We start from the raw sequence: 19,277 nt of genomic DNA, 5'->3' as shown, positions 1-19,277 counted from the left end.
ATTGCAGGGGGTAGGACTAGATGACCCTCAGAGTCCCTTCCAGCTCTACAGTTCCAGGATTAATCCACCATTAACTGATTAGACAGGCCCCCTGTGAGCATGAAACTAAGGGCTTAGCTATACTTCCTTTTGCACTGCACTTTCCAGGCACAGCTCTGTGCTTTAGAACTCCATGTAGGAGCAGGGATTTTTTTTTTTGTCCCAGCACTTTCCCATTTTACAGCTGAATTGGAGCAAACCTTGCTGCATTTTAAAGCACTAATGCGAACATACGCAAGAGGAAAGGCAGAAGCAGAGGAAGGTGGAGGGAAAGGGAGAGAGAGTTGGGCAGAAATCCAAAGTTTGTAAGTACTAATTTATTTATTTTTAAAGAAAAAATGTACGCTTGGAGTCCCTCAACTCTGACTCATACCCGCTCTGCTTTTGATACAAGGCAAAACAGAGACCAGAGAAGCAGGGAGAAGATAAGATGGCAGGAATATAAATGCTGAAGAGACACACAAAAGGATTTTTTTTTCGGGGAGGAAGAGACACATATCACAAGAGGATATGAGCAAAAATAAACACAGCTACGAACAAGGATGAATAGAATTCGTGATCATGAGTTCTCTGGGTTTCCCACTTTTTCCATCCTTTCAGCTCATGATGAAAACTTTGAGGTGGGCTCAGTGAGCTAGGGCTCCTATCGCATTCTTCTGAAGAAGGGGCATCACCCAAAGAGAAAGGAAAGTGAGGCAGCCCATCCCCCATCTCTCCACTCTTCCCCTTGTAACTGGGGGCAGGGGGTGGTGAAAGTGAGGAAGAAAAAGAATTTCCAGGGTATCCAAAGTCAACTCTAGTCCACAACCTAACTACACACTGTTGTCTTTGCGGTGGTTGCCCACACACAGAGATTTTGGATGCCCTTCCTGCACCACCTTGTTTCTCCTGCTGGTATGACAGGGATGGGGGGCAAAGGGTGGCGCTGTGGTCTAAACCACTGAGCCTCTTTGGCTTGCTGATCGGAAGGTCGGCGGTTCAAATCCCCGTGACGGGGTGAGCTCCTGTTGCTCTTTCCCAGCTCTTGCCAACCTAGCAGTTTTGTGTGTATGTGAAAAGCTGTCATACAGATAAATTGATTATGATTTGGAATTTTTTGCTTGCTTTGCGGTTAATATTAGTTAGGCATAAGCTCAGTTCTAGGGATGTGGGTGGCGGTGTGGGTTAAACCACAGAGCTTAGGACTTGCCGATCAGAAGGTCGGCGGTTCGAATCCCCGTGACGGGGTGAGCTCCTGTTGCTCTGTCCCAGCTCTTGCCAACCTAGCAGTTCGAAAGCATGCCAGTGCAAGTAGGGCGGGGGAACCTGCAGCCCTGCACATGTCAGGTTACAACCCCCATCATCCCTCACCATTGACATTGCTGGCTGGGATTGAAGGGAGCTGGAGCCCAAGAACATCTGGAAGGCCACTGCTTCTCCCCATCTCTGCCAAGTTGCTTGATAAGTGTCATACTCACCTTAGGACCTGGAGGTCCAAGAACTCTTGCATGAGTGTTGCACTACAAAGAGAGAAGAGAAGGGCATTGATGTAACCCATAAGGAACACCCCCCAACAACTGCCCATGCACAAGTGACAGATCCTTCGGACCTGTGTTCTTGGCAGACTTTGGTGTTTACATGCCAATTAAGAATAATTTTTGCACATACCTGTTTATATTTATAAAACACATGTATAGTTTTCAATGTCCGTTCATCTTACCTTAAGGAAAAAAACCATGGATTTTCTCCTCTCTTTTTTGTAACAACTGGGGGAGTGGAAGGCGGAAATGGAAGGGGCAATGAAGAATAAAAAGCAGTCCCGCATAGAGGGGCAAGGGCCCAAGGATCAATAGGAAGCAACGGAAGCCTTGTAACTATTACAATTCCTGGTTCCATTTAGCTTCTAAAATGTAACCAGGATCACCCTATGCTTTGGCAGGCTCGTGTCTGTGGTCATAATGTCTTGAAAGTTTCTATGAAAGTAAGTTATATACAAGCTTGCCTTTGGGGCCATCTCACCCCACTTCTGTGGGATAAGCAGCCTCATATAACCAACATGCTTAAGTTAAGTCTAATTAATGCACGAAGGCTTTAAGACCATAGAGCAAGCTTTCTTGCCAGGCTTGGCCAGGTCACTCCTCCTTACCTTGGGTGGAAGGATTATCATGTGAACCCTACCTGTATAAGGAGGTCTAAGTTGGATGTTTCAAGCTAAGGCTGTGTGGCTTAAGCAGCTATCTTTGTGTTTCTATACAAATAATTTAGAAGCATTCGCCACTTTGGAACCTAAGTTTTACTGCCTGTGTTTTCTTGCCGATGTATGGAAAAACACATGAATATGACTGCTGAAGAGATTGTAAGTAAACCACTTACATGTGGTCTCTTTCTATGCTAAGGGAAGAGGGAACAGAAGCGGTTTAAGGGTAGCATGACCGGTATGGTCACACTGGGCCCCGCATTGCAGGGGGCGCCAAAACAATGCTTTAGAATGGAGTGCAAGAGGCAGGGTGCGTGCAGAATTTTAGTGTTGCACATGGTGCTACTGAAATTTGAGAGCTCAAAGTCTGCCACTGAGGGGAATTTTGGAAGCAACTTAAAAGGGATGGTTTTTAAGATCTAATAGCCTATATTTCCACTCTTTGCTGCATATTTTGCGATTTTAAATCTCTGCTGGGGTTCCTCTAACCAAAGAGCACTTGCCCTAAACTTGGAACTAGGCATCCAGGGAATACTCCTTTTTATTTATTTATTTGCTGTTCTGAGGGAGGCCCCCGGTGGATCATGGAGACAGAATTTAATTGGGAGAGGGGAGAGGAGAGAGGAGAAGGAAGGCAGATCGCCCAGAGTGTCTATGCTATAATTTGCAGCCAGCTGCTGCTGGGCTAGAGCCTTCAAGCTGAATGCACAGTTCTGTTAATAATAATAATATTTTTTATTATTAAAGGCACTCCCATCCACCTGGACATTCAAACCCTCCACCTGCCACCTGGATGGAGGTCAGGCAACCCTAATGCCTTCATATGGCTTTCCTGATCAGATGGAAGCTGGTTTGTGGGAGGAAAACACGTCAGAATGCAATGTTCCTCAAGACACTACAGGACAGGTGTGGATTGTGGTTAGTGTTGTGTGTATATGTCTTCACAAACCAGCGGTGGGAGAGCAGTGGATGCAGAGTAAGTAGGAATGTGTACACGGCCTTAGTGTGTCATAAGTAAGCAATCCCAGATGGGTATCAGAGAGCATGCTAGCTCAGAGCAAAGTGCATTTCCACTCACCTGATTCTCACCAGGAGGACCCATGGGCCCAGGTACACCCTGAAGCCCCATTTCACCTTTTACACCTGGATTGCCAGGAGGGCCCTGTAGGCCAACCTCACCCTTCTCACCCTGCAAGAATAAACCACAAACATTATCACAAGTCCTAAAACAGAAACCCAAGGTTTTAAGTACAGTGGTACCTCGGTTTCCGAGCATCTCAGAAGCCGAATGTTTCGTTTTTCCAACGCCGAAAACCCAGGAGTAATTGCTTCCGTTTTCGAACACACCTCGGAAGCTGAACGGCTTCTGTGGTGTGTTTTTCAGTTTTCTCAATGGAAATTGCAGATGGCCCTTTGCACCTCGGTTGTCAAATGTTTTGGAAGTCGAACGGTCTTCCAGAACAGATGACATTCGACAACCGAGGTACCACTGTACCAACATTATTATTATTATTATTATTATTATTATTATTATTATTAGAGAAATGTAGGCTTGGTGTCCCTTACCTCTGACTCACACCCACCCACTCTGCTTCTGATTCAAGGCAAGCAGAGACCCAACCAAATTGCTTTGGAAATTCAGGCATTTATCTACCAGCTAGCAAAATACCTGTCATTGTTACAGGGCGTAGGTAGGAGGAGGCATGCAAGTTTGGGACCCTGTTCCTGCCTGTCTTATTTAGCTTTCCTCTTCCTTCCATCCTGCCTTCCTGCTATTAGGCCACCCACCTCTGACAGTTCACCCATGACCCCACTTTCGGCGCTGCTTACCTTTGGCCCGTCCTTCCCTGGAAGCCCTTCTCGTCCTGGAGGCCCTTTCTGCCCGGGGGTGCCTGGTGGTCCTGGTGGCCCCATGTGGCCTGGTAGTCCTGGATGCCCTTCAGGGCCCATGGCTCCGGGAATCCCCTCTGCCCCCACTGGCCCCGGCATGCCTGCAGGCCCTGTGGATCCTGGTGGGCCAGGCTGGCCTGGTGTGCCAGGGAGGCCTGGCGTACCTTGCTGACCTTCGTGGCCTGGAAGGCCAGGGGGCCCTTGGGGTCCTTCCTGACCAGGGTATCCTGGAGGTCCAGGAAGACCTGGGTAGCCCATTGGACCAGGGGGCCCTTCCATGATGCTGACCCCCTAGGAAAAATGACAAAAGAGGCACAAGGTGTATTGTTGATCTTTTAAGAGGCAGAAAAAATATCGTTCGGCGTCTTTGTGAAGTTGCTAATGCATTTGTCAAGATTTCTGACTTCATAGGAAACCAAAGCTAAGATCTAGTTCTTCCTGAGAGGATATACCTGGGTCTGAGTTGGATCACTTCAGATGGGAGGTGGGAGCAACGCGATAATATTTCCCTCCACAAAAAAACCCCAAATGCAGAAAGCTAGCATGTAAGTGAGAAGTCTGGCGCAGTGTGCAGGGAATTTCTTTGTATTCAACCATGCGAGCTCCCACCCACAATCCGTAGTCCTGATAAAAGCTTATCGCTTCAGTAAGAACTAGGTTTAAACGATAAACAAGACATGACAGGGCTGCAAATCCATGTCTACCTTGGGCTGATATAATGCATGTGTGAGTGTCGTAGGGCCAAAGCAGAAGAGAAGCTGTTCCCAAAAAATAGCAGCTGCATGAAAGGCTTTTAAAAAATAAATAAACGGCAGGCATTGGGAACCTGGCAGGGAGGACTTTAATACTTTCCCCTTGCTGCAGTCCCAATCTGGATTGGACATCTCTCCTATGCCTGGAAGAAAAGCTTCAGTTAACACAAATGGAAACTTTTCTTTCCATGCAAATAACCGGTGCTGCCTCCGCCAATCCAGATTGGGACTGTAGCATGGGCCAAAGTATTAGAAACCTCCCTGAAAGCCTGAAAACATTTGCTCATAAAGTTGATGATACTTCAAAGCGCTGGAAAAAGATTTTAATGCACATAGCCTGGAAACCCCCCTGGCCTCTGTGCTTCCAAAGTGTTGCTATCTTCCGCTGTGGATCAATCACATATTGGCACATTCCAGTTGCCCAATTAAAGTTGATTTGGTGCTGTTGCATAACAAACACACTCCCCCCACCCCAAATCAGGCTTTTTTGTGATAACCAAAGTGATGGGAAAACACAGAGGAAGGTGTGTGATGATAGCTGCTTGATGTGACGTCATAACCCCCCCCCCAAATAAATCAGAATGAGTGCTCAGAGCTGTCTAACCTCTCCACAAACCTTGTGGAAGCCAATCAGGATGAATGCTCAACAAACAACTCATCAGGAAGTGACCTCAATTCTCTCCCCCGGCCCAGTCTCACCTTTTCATTTCCACCATTGGCACCACCACATTCTGGAGATCCTGGAAGGGACTGGCCTGGTGGTCCCGGGGGTCCTGCAGGTCCAGGTTGGCCTGGGTTGCCTGCTAGCCCTCTTTCCCCAGGAAGTCCTCTTTCTCCTGGAGGACCCTGGTCACCTTTGTCTCCCTGCCACAGGAAAGAACATAGGATGAGAGGCACTTTGGATTCAGGCAACTTTGGATTCAGGCAACAGTCAATATCTACAGCAAAGGTCTGTACTCAGTCTCCTGCTGTGCAAAGTGCTCCCCTTCTCTCTTAGAAACCTCTGGAGTCTTGGACTTGCTTAGATAGGCAGACTGGAGCCAATGCCAGCAGGCAACTCACTTATTTGTCTGCTTTTGGCACACTTATTTTGAATGGCTTCTGGGAGAAGCTTATGCACACATATTTTGGGGAAACTTAAATGTATGGCTGGAGATGGGGCCATGGTTGTTCCTTTAGGGACAAGTAATAATAATAATAATAATAATAATAATAATAATAATAATAATTTATTATTTATACCCTGCTCATCTGGCTGGGTTTCCCCAGCCACTCTGGGCGGCTTCCAACAGAATATTAAAATACAAAAACCTATTAAACATTAAGAGCTTCCCTGAACAGGGCTGCCTTCAGATGTCTTCTAAAAGTCTGGTAGTTTCCCCCCCTCTTTGACATCTGGTGGGAGGGCGTTCCACGGGGCGGGTGCCACTACCGAGAAGGCCCTCTGCCTGGTTCCCTGTAACTTGGCTTCTCGCAGCGAGGGAACTGCCAGACGGCCCTTGGCACTAGACCTCAGTGTTCGGGCAGAATGATGGGGGTGGAGACGCTCCTTCAGGTATACTGGACCGAGGCTGTTTAGAGCTTTAAAGTCATCTTAACTGGATTCCATAGAACTCTTGGAGGTATTTAAGTAGAGGTTGGATGGCCATCTGTCATGGATGCTTTAGCTGAGATTCCTGCATTGCTGGGGCTTGGACTAGATGACCCTCAGGGTCTCTTCCAACTCTACGATTCTATGATTCTTCCATACAGAGTGAAATATTTCTCAGCACACTGTAGGCAAAGAGCATAAGGAGAGACCTGCTGGACCAGGTCAATGGCCCATCTAGTCTAGCATCTTGTTCTCACAGTGGCCAGGCAGGTGCCTAGGAGGAGCCCACAAGCAGGACCTAAGTGCAATAGCATCCTTCCCACTTGAGATTTATTTGGGCTGCTGTCTAGCAGCTAGAGTCCCCATAGCAACACAGCATTCGGCCAACCAGGTGCTACCTTCCAGATGTTTTGGACTACAACTCTCATCAGTCCCAGCGCCAGGATGCCCCTTAGTGAAGGCTGGACTAACAGCTCCAAAACAATAGATCAGTACAGCTCAACAGCACGAATGCTTCTCAGCAAGGATAAACAGAGATGGGGGGCAGTTGCAGCTTTTGGATGCCTGGTTATTGTGCCACCCTCAAAAGGCACAGGTTATTTGGTTTGGGGGGGAGGAGGTAGCAACCACAGTAGTATAGATGTGGCCTTCATTACGGCTGGGGAAGCCCAATAGGTTTTCATTTGCCTTATGCATGTACTTCAAGGCGGCGTTTGAAAATGCCTTTTGTAGACTAGACACACCCTCAGCTGCAGACTGGCCTGGACTTGCCATTACCACAGCAACCCAACACAGGGGAGAAAGCTTAGATGCGCACCTTTGCACCACGAGGGCCTGGTGTTGCTGGACAGACACACTGGGAAAGATTATGCATCTAAGAAAAACAGAAAAAGTAGTTAGTGATAGATCACCTCTCACCAATGGAACACAGAGAGGAAGGTCATAACCCATAGAGCAGGCATAGGCAAACTCCGGCCCTCCAGATGTTTGGGACTACAATTCCCATCATCCCTAGCTAACAGGACCAGTGGTCAGGGATGATGGGAATTGTAGTCCCAAACATCAACTTCCCCCTTTTTTACCCCAATAATGGAGGCAGCGGCTGTCTTGGGAGGGGAAATGGATGAGGTTTCCTCTTTCGTAATCACCTGTCAAAAAGCCAAAATAAATAAATAAATAAATTACACATTTAAAACTTTTTTCACCAGGTCAGGAATCTAGGGTTGCCATACGTCCAGGAATTCCTGGACATGTCCTCTTCTGCGGGTCCTACATGCCCATCTGGGGAGAATTTTACATTTTAAAGCAAATGTCCTGGATTTTTTTTGTTTAAATATGCTTGGGTGGCTCTGCTTCAGGTTCTGGCAACCCAGGCTCTGGTTTAGGCTTGGCAGTGGTGGAGATGCTATCAGGTGATTGCCCTAAAAAAGTTTAACCATTTTTTGTGTCCAGATTTTTACTTGAAATATGGCAACCCTAATATAGACATACCTCAAGGCCCTCCAGGGCCATATCCGAGACTTTAAAGCAGACCCCCCCCTCTCTCTCTCTCTCTGTGTGTGTGTGTGTGTGTGTGTGTGTGACAACTCACCCCCAACTTTCTAAATCTACCCTATTATTCCATCCCATCAGAGTTCCTTCCTTCTGCGTCATTTCCACCTGATTATTCCAGACTTTAAAAAAACTTTCTTCTTTCCCTCTTTCCATGTAACTGTAGAACTGGAAGGACAATATTTTATCTGACAATATTTTATCTTACTGGGTGACCTTGGTCCAAGTTACATGGTCAGCCTGACCTACTTCACAGGATTGTTGTGAGGATGAAAAAAATGAGTAGGAGAATCACATATGCCATCTTGAACTTTGCGGAAGAGAAGTGGGATATAAATGTCACAATATTGATTTAAAAGAAATAGTGCTGCCATTCCAGGCCTCTCTGTCAGGCTGCCATAATTCTGTCTAGGCTCCTTCTTCCACAGCGACATTGACTTCTTGATCGTGAACTGCCTACATACCTCTTTTGCCACAGAGTCCCCCCTGACCACGGTCTGGTGAACAGAAGGAGTCAAGAGTTGTGGTTCCTCCTGAGATACAAGATGACAACAGTTAGGAAATTGAATAACCTCCCTGCCATTTTACATTGCCAAGGTGCATTGTTACTTTCCATGTAACTGCAGATCTGGAAGGGACAGTATCTGACAAAAACAAGGCTCCATCTGCAGTATACGTTTAAAGCAGTATTATAGCACTTTAAACAGTCATGGCTTCCCCTCAGAGAATTCTGGGAACTGTAGTTTGTTAAGGGCATTGAGAGTTGTTGGGAGACTTGTTCCCTTCATGGAGCTAGAAATCCCATAGTTCCCTAGGAAGAGGGGCTGATTGTTAAACCACTTTGGGATTGGTAGCTCTCTGAGGGGAATAGGGATCTCCTACAGTCCCTGGAATTTTTGGGGAGGCCATGACTCCTTCAGAAGTTTGCCCAGAAGAGAATGCAGCCCTCAGGCTGAAAGCTGCCACCCCCGCCATCTTGAGTGTATTGCTTTGCAAAGTGAAGGTTAGGTAGAGTTTGTGTTAAAATGTGAACCAAACCTACCAGTAAACCTTACCTGCAAAACATACACATATACTTTCTAGGAAGTTGGTATTGCAAACATGACGGTTCTGCTTTTCCTGGTTACAGTCCCTTTAGTTGTTTCCCCCTTTCCCCCTTCTTCCACAGTGGCATTGGCTTCTTGATAGCGAACTCCCTACATACCTCTTTTGCCACAGAGTCTCCCCTGCCCACGGTTTGGTGAACATCAGGAGTCGAGACATGTGGGTCCTCCTGAGACACAAGACAATGACAAAAATCAGATAACCTCCCTGCCTGTTTACATTGTTAAGGTGCACATTTGTAATGAAAATGTAATAAGACCTATCAAGATAACCATTCATATCAATCTGGGATTTGATGAGGGGAGTGTCAGTCAGAAGTCGTGGAGCTTGGTCAGAGAATCAAGGCCTGGCATTTCACTCTCTATAAATTAACCACTCGTAGAATCCTGAAAAATATGCCATATTGTTTTTGAGCAAAGCTGTGTCTGTCAATGTCTCAGTGTCAATGACTGTGTCATGTGGGCGGGTGGGCCTTCCAAATAACCAGTACAATGTCTTTCAGTATATCTTCCTAAATCCCCAGGGAGGTCCTGAAATATTTCAAAAAGTCCTGGGCAATATACCTACAGAGGAATGGCTGAGATTAACTGTATTGGTGATGATGTCTCACAAAAATATGGCATGGATTACCAAACCCCATGGACTACCAAAACCCTGTATTGACTCACTTCAGCCTTCTGAGGATGCTCCTTTGTAACAGTCGCCAGAGGCCACCATGATTTTTCAGTCACAGGCTGTGCCTGAAAGGTGTGCAAAGGAGCCGTTAGTAGACATTCTGGGAGATTTAAAGAAAAGTGTTTTCTAACCGGGCAAAATGAACAAACTGAGAATTCTCTAAACAGTGCATCTCTGATGATGGTTGCTATTCAAGACCAGCCACTCTGATTAACCTGCAGCCATACTGCAGGTTAAAACTGGCTTCACTCTGTCTTCACAAGGAACCTTGAGAATTGTAGGTCTCTGAAGGAAAGCAAGGATTCTCTAACAGAGGATTTTCAGTGCCTCAGCAAAAAAAAGTGGGAATTAAAATGGTGGTTCCACATGGCACTTTAGTGCTATATATTCACCATAGCAACCCCCCACACCAGAAGGCAATAAACTAATGTATGTTTACTCAGAAATAAGTTCCATTGAACTTATTTATGGTCACTATCCCTTTAACTCCCCCCCACCCCCTATTCCTTTCTTTCAACGTGGCACTGTTTTTTCCAGAACAAAACCCCAAATGTACCTCTTTTGTCTCAGAGTCTCCCTGGATTGTGGTTTGGTGAACTGAAGACATTGAGGGTTTTGCATCTTCCTGAGATAACAAGATGGTGACAGTTAGGAAATCATATTTTGTAAGACACCAACTAAGATGCCAAGTCTTCTCCTCCCTGCCACTGAGCAGGCCTCCCACCCTCCAAAGCAAAGTACTGCTATCTTCTAATGGTGTAGGAAGACCTAGGAGCTACACAACGCACACATCTCTCTGGTTTTTTCCAAAATGGTAGCTGATTCTTTAATTTGTTGCGTTCTTCACTCCTGGCATAGGTATTGGCCCTCTGCTTAGTCATTTACAGAGGTTTTTCCATGGAATGCCATTTGTTTCGATTGAACTTTAAAGAACAGGTTTCCATGGAGAAACATCTGGAGCAAAAGAGAAAAAGAAAAAAAAGAAGGCGCTTGAACACTGAGCTCTTCTAAAGTGTGGACCATGCCTGGGAAGAGCAGAGATGTGGATAAGCCCTAAAACTAGGTAGGTAGCAGCTGCCGCGTGAGCCAGCCTTCAGGGGCAGATGAAGATATTTAGATTACAACAACCCACTTGCTATAGAAAATAACCGAAGCGTACCAGCTCAGTTGACACCTCCTTCCCCGGTGCTGTTACTAGGCTGTGTAAAAATTCATCATCTTCATCCTCAGTGCTGCCTTCAAGGATGTTCTGAAAGGGAAAATCCATGCCAGGAAACACTTCCTCCTTGTCAGCTGCAGAGGTAGCCTGGGAGGGGGAAAAATGGAATTTGTGAGCACACCACAACCTGACATAAAGTTTGTGGGATAACCAGTCTCATATAACCAACATGCTTCAGTCTAATTCAATGTTTCCCAAACTTGGATCTCCAGTTGTTTTTGGACTACAACCCCCATCATCTCTAGCTAGCAGGGTCAGTGGTCAGGGATGATGGGAACTGTAGTCCAAAAACAGCTGGAGACCCAAGTTTGGGAAACCCTGGTCTAATTAATGCATGAAGGGTTTAAGACCATAGATATGAATTTTGAATCCCTATAGTCCTCTTCAGGTTTTTCCCCCTCACACAATTATGATGTGAGGGGGAATAAGGGCCGTGTTTGCTAGCACCCCCAATTGTTGTTGTTGTTTTTAGGTTTTTTTTTATTAGCAAACAAAAGTGTAAGCCTAACAAAAAAGGAAGGGAAAAGGAAGAACCAGAAATTTAAACTATAAAGCCTCATGGTCTGGAAGGACAAAAGTACAAAGACACAGCACAGCTACAACTGGATAACAAAGCATTCACTCATACAAAGATTCGCTGTACAGATAATAAAGATTTTTAAAAACGAAAGCATTCTTCACCTGCGAGATCAATTATAGCTGAGAATAAAAGTTTGTTGTTGAACTCTAACCACTCCTGCAGTGGAAGATCTAGAGAGCCTATGGGGTAGAAAAAAGGCTCCCCATGGCAGAGGTTCAGTCCTCTCGGCATGTGAGGGGCTGTGGGAGCAGCGATGGCAATGAGAGGCAGTGAGGGGCGGCAGTGAGAGTGCTCCCCCCACTTTCCTATTCATACAGCGTTAATAACATGGGATTGGGAGAGGAGAGAGAGACACCAGAACTCGGCTTAGGTAAAGGTAAAGGGACCCCTGACCATTAGGTCCAGTCGTGACCAACTCTGGGGTTGCGGCGCTCATCTCGCTTTATTGGCCGAGGGAGCTGGCATACAGCTTCCGGGTCATGTGGCCAGCATGACTAAGCCGCTTCTGGCAAACCAGAGCAGTGCACGAAAACGCTGTTTACCTTCCTGCTACCTTACCTATTTATCTACTTGCACTTGACGTGCTTTCAAACTGCTAGGTTGGCAGGAGCAGAGACCGAGCAACGGGAGCTCACCCCGTCACGGGGAGTCGAACCACCGACCTTCTGATCAGCAAGTCCTAAGCTCTGTGGTTTAACCCACAGCGCCACCCACATCCCTAGAACTGGGCTTATGCCTAACTAATATTAACTGCAAAGCAAGCAAAAAATTCCAAATCATAATCAATTTATCTGTATGACACCTTTTCACATACACACAAAATTATGCTGAAAGTGACAATCAGGGCAAGGCATCACCAAACCAACAGACTGCAAGAATAATTTAATAATAGCAGCAATAATAGAACAGTAATTCTATAGCAAATGTAACAGCATACAAAAATCCCAGTTCTAAAAATGTAGAAACATCACAGATGACACTAAAGGGTCAGTATCTTGTTGTCAAACAAGCCTCACCAGCTTAGGGAATGACCGACGATGCTCTTGCAGACGATCTCAGTGACTGGGATCAGGAACATCTGGTTTGATTGTTCTGTATTTTTTATTTTATTTTTTGCCTTGTTCTTGGTACTGTTTTGTATCACTTTCATAAAAATTCCAATTAATTTTTTTACAAAAGAAACCACACACACAAACCCCAAACCTCTACTGGGATATAACACAAGGGTTAAGGCAATCCCTGAGGTACCCTGGGCTTAAGTTGTTCAGGGCTTTGTAAATTAACACAAGAAACTCGAACCTCTCTCAGCAGCAAGTGGGCAGCCAGAGAAGCTGTTTTAACAATGGTGTCACATGTTCTCAGGTGGAAGCTCCCGGTCTGGCCATTGTATTCTGCACCAACTGTTGAGGGGCACCAGAAACTACCCATTTGACAGGATAAAAAAAAAAGGCGATGTTCAGAACCACCACCATCCAAAACAGGCAAAGCACCACCCTTCCCCCAAACAAACAATCTAGAGCTAGAAATCTCTATGTGGGACAAGAAGCTACAGTTAGAACTGGATATGGAACAACTGATTGGTTCAAAATTGGGAAAGGAGTACGACAAGGCTGTATATTGTCTCCCTGTTTATTTAGAATTCATCATGCAAAATGCTGGGCTAGATGAATCCCAAGCCGGAATTAAGATTGCCGGAAGAAATATCAACAACCTCAGATACGCAGATGACACGACCTTGATGGCAGAAAGTGATGAGGAATTAAAGAACCTTTTAATGAGGGTGAAAGAGGAGAAGGCAAAATATGGTCTGAAGCTCAACATCAAAAAAACTAAGATTATGACCACTGGTCCCATCACCTCCTGGCAAACAGAAGGGGAAGAAATGGAGGCAGTGAGAGATTTTACTTTCTTGGGTTCCATGATCACTGCAGATGGTGACAGCAGTCACGACATTAAAAGACACCTGCTTCTTGGGAGACAAGCGATGACAAACCTAGATAGCATATTAAAAAGCAGAGACATCACCTTGCCGACAAAGGTCCGTCTAGTTAAAGCTATGGTTTTCCCAGTAGTGATGTATGGAAGTGAGAGCTGCACCATAAAGAAGGCTGATTGCCGAAGAATTGATGCGTTTGAATTATGGTGCTGGAGGAGACTCTTGAGAGTCCCATGGACTGCAAGAAGATCAAACCTATCCATTCTGAAGGAAATCAGCCCTGAGTGCTCACTGGAAGGAGAGATCCTGAAGGTGAGGCTCCAATACTTTGGTCACCTCATGAGAAGAGAAGACTCCCTGGAAAAGACCCTGGTGTTGGGAAAGATGGAGGGCACAAGGAGAAGGGGACGACAGAGGATGTGATGGTTGGACAGTGTTCTTGAAGCTACCAGCATGAATTTGACCAAGCTGCGGGAGGCAGTGGAAGACAGGAGTGCCTGGCCTGCTCTGTTCCATGGGGTCACGAAGAGTCGGACACGACTAACGACTAAACAACAACAAACCCCAGCAGGAAACATTCGTCATCGTCCCCGCTCAAACAGGCAACGCCATCCCAACCAAGCAGCCCAAATAAAGTCAAAAACCTACACTTAAAAAAGTAATGTTTAGAAATTAGGAAGCGGAAGGGTACTTTCCAATGGAAGACACCATCAAACAGAGGAGCATCTCCTGACAGCCTTTCGAAACAGAGGACTCTCCTCTGTAAAAGCAGGACACACAACGCTTGCTTGGGCTGGTCCCTTTCTAGCCATTTCCCTTTGGCCAAGTAAGCCCTGTACATGTACTGAATCCAAGGATTTGTTGTGTCTGACAGGACCTTGGTTGCTGATAAAGTGGAGAGAAAGGGACCAAGAGAGAAAAGCAAGCGATTGTGTGTCTCAGGGTGGGGGAGCTGGCCTTGGGACTTTGGTCTGCATCTCCCACATCGGGAGCATGCTCAGATGAGCAGCCGTCTGGCCTGAATTGCCATAAGCCTTTCATGCTGAGATGCCAAGGGGGGGAAGGCTGAAAGGCTGTGGGGCAGCAAGTGCACCTAACCTGCAAAGGAGGACGGTGTACTTTACAGGGTGTGTGCGTGGAAACACAGCCGCACGTATGTTCATGAGCTGGCGCTCACAACCCCTAGAACTCAAGAATTGCCTTGTTGGATTAGACCAAAGGTCCATCTTGTCTTGCATTCCCTTTGCAGGCAGATGCCTCTCTTGAAGCACTTTGGCTATGAGTACAACATGGTGGTTAAAGGATAACTGATCAGTCTGTTTATGTGCTACGTTACAGGTGCGCAACGGGACACGGGTGGGGCTGTGGGTTAAACCACAGAGACCAGGACTTGCCAATCAGCAGGTTGGCGGTTCGAATCCCCGCGATGGGGTGAGCTCCCATTGCTTGGTCCCTGCTCCTGCCAACCTAGCAGTTGGTACCGCTCCGGCAGAAAGGTAAACGGTGTTTCCGTGCGCTGCTCTGGTTCGCCAGAAGCGGCTTAGTCATGCTGGCCACATGACCCGGAAGCTGTACGCCGGCTCCCTCAGCCAATAAAGTGAGATGAGCGCCGCAACCCCAGGGTCGGTCATGACTGGACCTAATGGTCAGGACCTTTACCTTTACCTTACAGGTGCGCATGTAAACATTCCCTATTTCCTCAGACTACCGGGTGGCAGGGCAGAGAGACTATAGCTCAGAGGTAAAACACATGCTTTGTATGAGAAGATCTCAGGTTCAATCACAGAATCATAGGACTTTAGAGTTGGAAGGGACCCGAGCATCATCTAGTCCAACGGCAGTAGGAATATGCAGCTGTCTCATACAGGGATAAAATCTGCCACCTTTGCGTTATCAGCACTACTCTCTAATCAACTGAGCTATCCAGTGCTGATTCAATTGCTGGTGATCTCCAGGTAAAGATGGTGAAAGACTTATTTCTGAAGCCCTGGACGGTTCCTGCCAGTGTAGATCAAAGATGGGGAACCCTGGCCTTCCAGATGTTGATGAAGGACAATGCCCACCAGCCTCGGCAAACAGGAATGGTGGAAGTTGTAGTGAGCAACATCTGGATGGTCAAAGGCTCCCCACACCAGATATAGACCAAGGATGGGGAGCCCGTGGTCCTCCAGATGTTGTTAGACTACAGGTCCTCTCCCTGGGGGAGATAATACTCAGCCAGATGAATCAATGGACTTGCACAGTAAAGAGCAGAATCTCCATGTTACACTGGTTATTACTTTCCAATTCCTTATTTCCATGCCAGTTCCATCAGTGAACTTAATAGAGGAACTGTTTGATTGCTGTGTGTCCTTCATGTTTGCTTCATTGCTCACAGCCAAGGGCTCCCCTCCCCTTTTATAACTGAATGGAATGAGGAGGTGGTTCCTCCTACAGATTAATTATTACATACAGGATTGCAATCTCCTATATACGCCCCTTCTCAGGTAGTAATGAGACAACATGTGCTGAAAGCTGCAGGTTCACTCAAAGGCATGCAGCTTTCAGGTCACCGATCACTGAATAGTGTTCATGAATATACTTCTAAAATCTTTTCTGCTCAGGGAGTGAAGGACTTGCAAAAGATGAATCTTCTCTCTCTCTTTCCAACCCCCCACCCACATATATTCTCCCATTCTTGCAGGTGAAGTGTGAACATGAAGCATATTGATAATTATGGAACATATAATATTGCACTAAACCAGTGGTGTCCAATCTTTTTGCAAAGAGGGCCAGATTTGATGAAGTAAAGGGCCGTGGGGGCCGACCGAAGGGCCAACCAATGTTGTTGACCTTTTTTTAGGATTTTACCCCAGCAAATAAACACGAGACAAATTTGGACACTAGACAAATTCTTACACAAGTGTTTGGAAGTGAAAAAGATAGGGTTGTTTGTCATGATTCTGGGTTGTTCTTTTAGCAAAAGCTTCTTTATGCCCTTCCGGAGGCCAGAATGTACGCAGGGTGACCTCTCTGGGTATAATTTTGTTTTTATTTCTGCTACACACTAACCCACTCACTTGTGAATTCACTCACCCAGATTCAAAAACAAACTTATTTCACATGCAAAGTCAGACACATCACCTCTGGCTAGTGCAGAAACGTTGGCTATTGGCCTGAAAGTTCTCAGTTCAAATTGTGCTATGGACATAAACATACACACACCATACATTTAAAGCGCACCCACCCCAAGCCCTGGGAAGTGTAGTTTACCCCTCACAGAGCTTCAATTCTCTTCGCCTAGGGCTCCCCCCCCTACAAAAATGTTTACTCTCATTTTGACTCAAGAAAATCACAATTTTATAGTTCAAATCGGGGAAAATAAATACAGTAAATGGACAAAAGTTCAAAGATTCACAAAATGTTTAGGGGTATGCGTACCCCCAGAAAAAAGCATTGCCTGCACCCTTAACAAATTACAGTTCCCAGGATTCCATGTGTGTGCGCACAGAGAGCATACAACTTGATAACCATAGTCCTCTTCCGACAACCTATATTACAGGGGGGATGATAGTGGTGGCTAACTAAACAAAAGATTACGGAAATCACGCAAAATGCTATGAGTGATTTGAACACACTACATAAACGCGAAGTGTTATTTTGTAAAGCGATTTAAGGTGTTTCTCCTCCCTTTTTTTTCACCATCAAGAGATGTATAAATTTTACGATATAAAATAAATAATAAATTGCTCCTATTACTTGCCAGGGTTCAAAATCCCCACTCAGCCATGAAGCTCACTGGGTGACCTTGGGCCAGTCACTGCCTCTCAGCCTAAGCTACCTCACAGGGTTGTTGTGGGGATTAAATGAGGAAGGGAGGGGGAGAATATTTTGTGGCACCTTGAGCTCCTTGGAATACAAAAGGTGGGATAGAAATGCAATAAACAGAAGTAAAATAAAACAAATATGCACCCAGTTACCAACACACGCCTTTGCAGCTGCGCTCTCCCTTCATAATGATTTTACACATCTGTCACAGGCACACTGTCAAACCCTTGCTTTATTAGGAAGCTGTGAGGAAGCCAGAAATCTAGTAGGCGAAAGCTTTATTCTGTATAGAAATATAGTGATGGCTATAGAATTATAGTCAACTCTCTGCTTGCCACACTGCTCTTAAAGGCACAGGAGCCTTCCCAGGTGGAAAAACCCCAACCCTGCTCACTTGCATGAAGCAAAGGGTTACACCAGATCAGGGGTGGGGAGCCTGTGACCCTCCAGAAGCAGCCTTTCTCAACCTGTGGGTCCCCAGATGTTGTTGAACTACAACTCCCCTAGCTAGCAAGGCCAGAGCTCAGGGATGATGGGAGCTGTAGTCCAACAACATCTGGGGACCCACAGGTTGAGAACCACTGTATAACTCTTGTCATTCTTAGCCACTGACTGAGGCTGATCTGAACTAGCACCTGACAACATCTGGAGGGCCAGAGGTTTCTCGTGCTGTAGTGCAGGGACAGGGGACAAGGAACCTGTGGCTTTCCTGGATGTTGTTGGACTCGAATTCCCAGGCTCCCCATCCAGTATCTCCAGGGGTGTTGGGAGTTGTAGTACAGCAACATCTGGAGCGCCACAGATTCCCCATGGCTGCTGTACCAGTTTGATGGCCTACAAAGCTCCCTCCAGTTCTAGAGTTCCGCTATATTTGCTACATGATTCGCCACGAACATGGGTGCTAGGAATGCCCTGGCCTTATCCAGCCATCCCACGGCAACTGCTTACCAGGCCTGGTGTTGTTGCTTCCGAGGAGACCGCCACCTCCTCTGTAAATGTCCCTGGTGTGTCCCAAAGGGTGGGGGTGCTCAGGACCATTTTCTCAGTGGGTTCCTCCACATCTGCTTCCGTGGCTGGGAAGGCAAAATGAAACCATGTTAGGGACTACCACCACATCAGAGCATCCTAAATGTAAAAGGAAACTGCTCCGTTTCTGACACCCGTTTTCCAGAGCAGCGGAATCACGGAATCATGAGAGCTGGAAGGGATCACAAAGATCATCTAAGTCCAACCCCCTGCAATGCACCCAACATGGGACTCGAACCCAGGACTCTGAGATTAAGAGTATCGTGCTCTACCAACTGAGCTATCAGGAAAGAAAAGCCAAAGTTAGGAGAATGCCATGTTTGTTTTATTTCTTATTGCGGCATCCAACTGTGAACCGCCCTGAGACCTACAGGTATATGGCGGCATACAAATTTAGTAAGTAAGTAAAAGTAAGTACATCCAATTCTTCCTCCTTTTCCCCCCTCCACAATAATATTTATTATTTTTCATACATAAACATAAAAAAAAAAATTAACAATACTAAAAAAGAAGAAAGAAATAGAAAAAAGAAAAAGAAAAAAGAATATGGAACATAAAATAAAACAAATCATCACTACAATAACACTTAATTAATTAATTAAAATCCATCTTCATAAACATATTATTTGACTTCCTCAAATCCCTTCCATCTGAATTTCTTAGTAGTTATATGTAGCATTTTCCAATATCATTATTTCATAGAACCATATCACAGTCAAATCATATTTCCTAACTTTTCTTATCGTACATTCTTCCTCCTTCTGCAATTCTTCCTTCTTCTGTGCTCAGGGTAGGGCTGACAACAACCTTGCGAGGTAGATCAGGCCAGAGACCAGCCTGGTCAATACTGCTCTTGAAGCATCAGGGCTAAGCAGAAATTTGAACCCAAGCCTCCCCTGTCAGAGTTTAGAGTGCTATCCACCACACAGCA

General features: G+C 45.9%; 1 protein-coding gene across 6 annotated transcripts in view; it reads right to left on the bottom strand.

The window, feature by feature from the left end:
* Positions 1-19,277, bottom strand: part of LOC308461383 (uncharacterized protein) — a 49,116-nt gene that overhangs the window by 13,762 nt on the left and 16,077 nt on the right. For all 6 annotated transcript variants that reach the window (XM_080978272.1, XM_080978269.1, XM_080978271.1 and 3 more), the window contains 12 exons: positions 18,269-18,393; positions 10,938-11,084; positions 10,335-10,403; positions 9,772-9,843; positions 9,204-9,272; positions 8,464-8,532; positions 7,531-7,596; positions 7,266-7,322; positions 5,557-5,721; positions 4,046-4,396; positions 3,294-3,404; positions 1,497-1,538 (listed from right to left, as the gene is read on the bottom strand). In XM_080978272.1, the coding sequence (XP_080834398.1) occupies positions 1,497-1,538; positions 3,294-3,404; positions 4,046-4,396; positions 5,557-5,721; positions 7,266-7,322; positions 7,531-7,596; positions 8,464-8,532; positions 9,204-9,272; positions 9,772-9,843; positions 10,335-10,403; positions 10,938-11,084; positions 18,269-18,358 (1,308 nt within the window). In that variant the 5' untranslated portion in view covers positions 18,359-18,393. The remainder of the gene's footprint in view (positions 1-1,496; positions 1,539-3,293; positions 3,405-4,045; positions 4,397-5,556; positions 5,722-7,265; positions 7,323-7,530; positions 7,597-8,463; positions 8,533-9,203; positions 9,273-9,771; positions 9,844-10,334; positions 10,404-10,937; positions 11,085-18,268; positions 18,394-19,277) is intronic.

Source organism: Podarcis pityusensis, assembly GCF_964106645.2.
Source record: "Podarcis pityusensis genome assembly, chromosome: 13".
Taxonomy (NCBI): domain Eukaryota; kingdom Metazoa; phylum Chordata; class Lepidosauria; order Squamata; family Lacertidae; genus Podarcis; species Podarcis pityusensis.
Note: the sequence above shows the minus strand (reverse complement) of the source record. Positions and strands in the feature narration are given on the sequence as shown.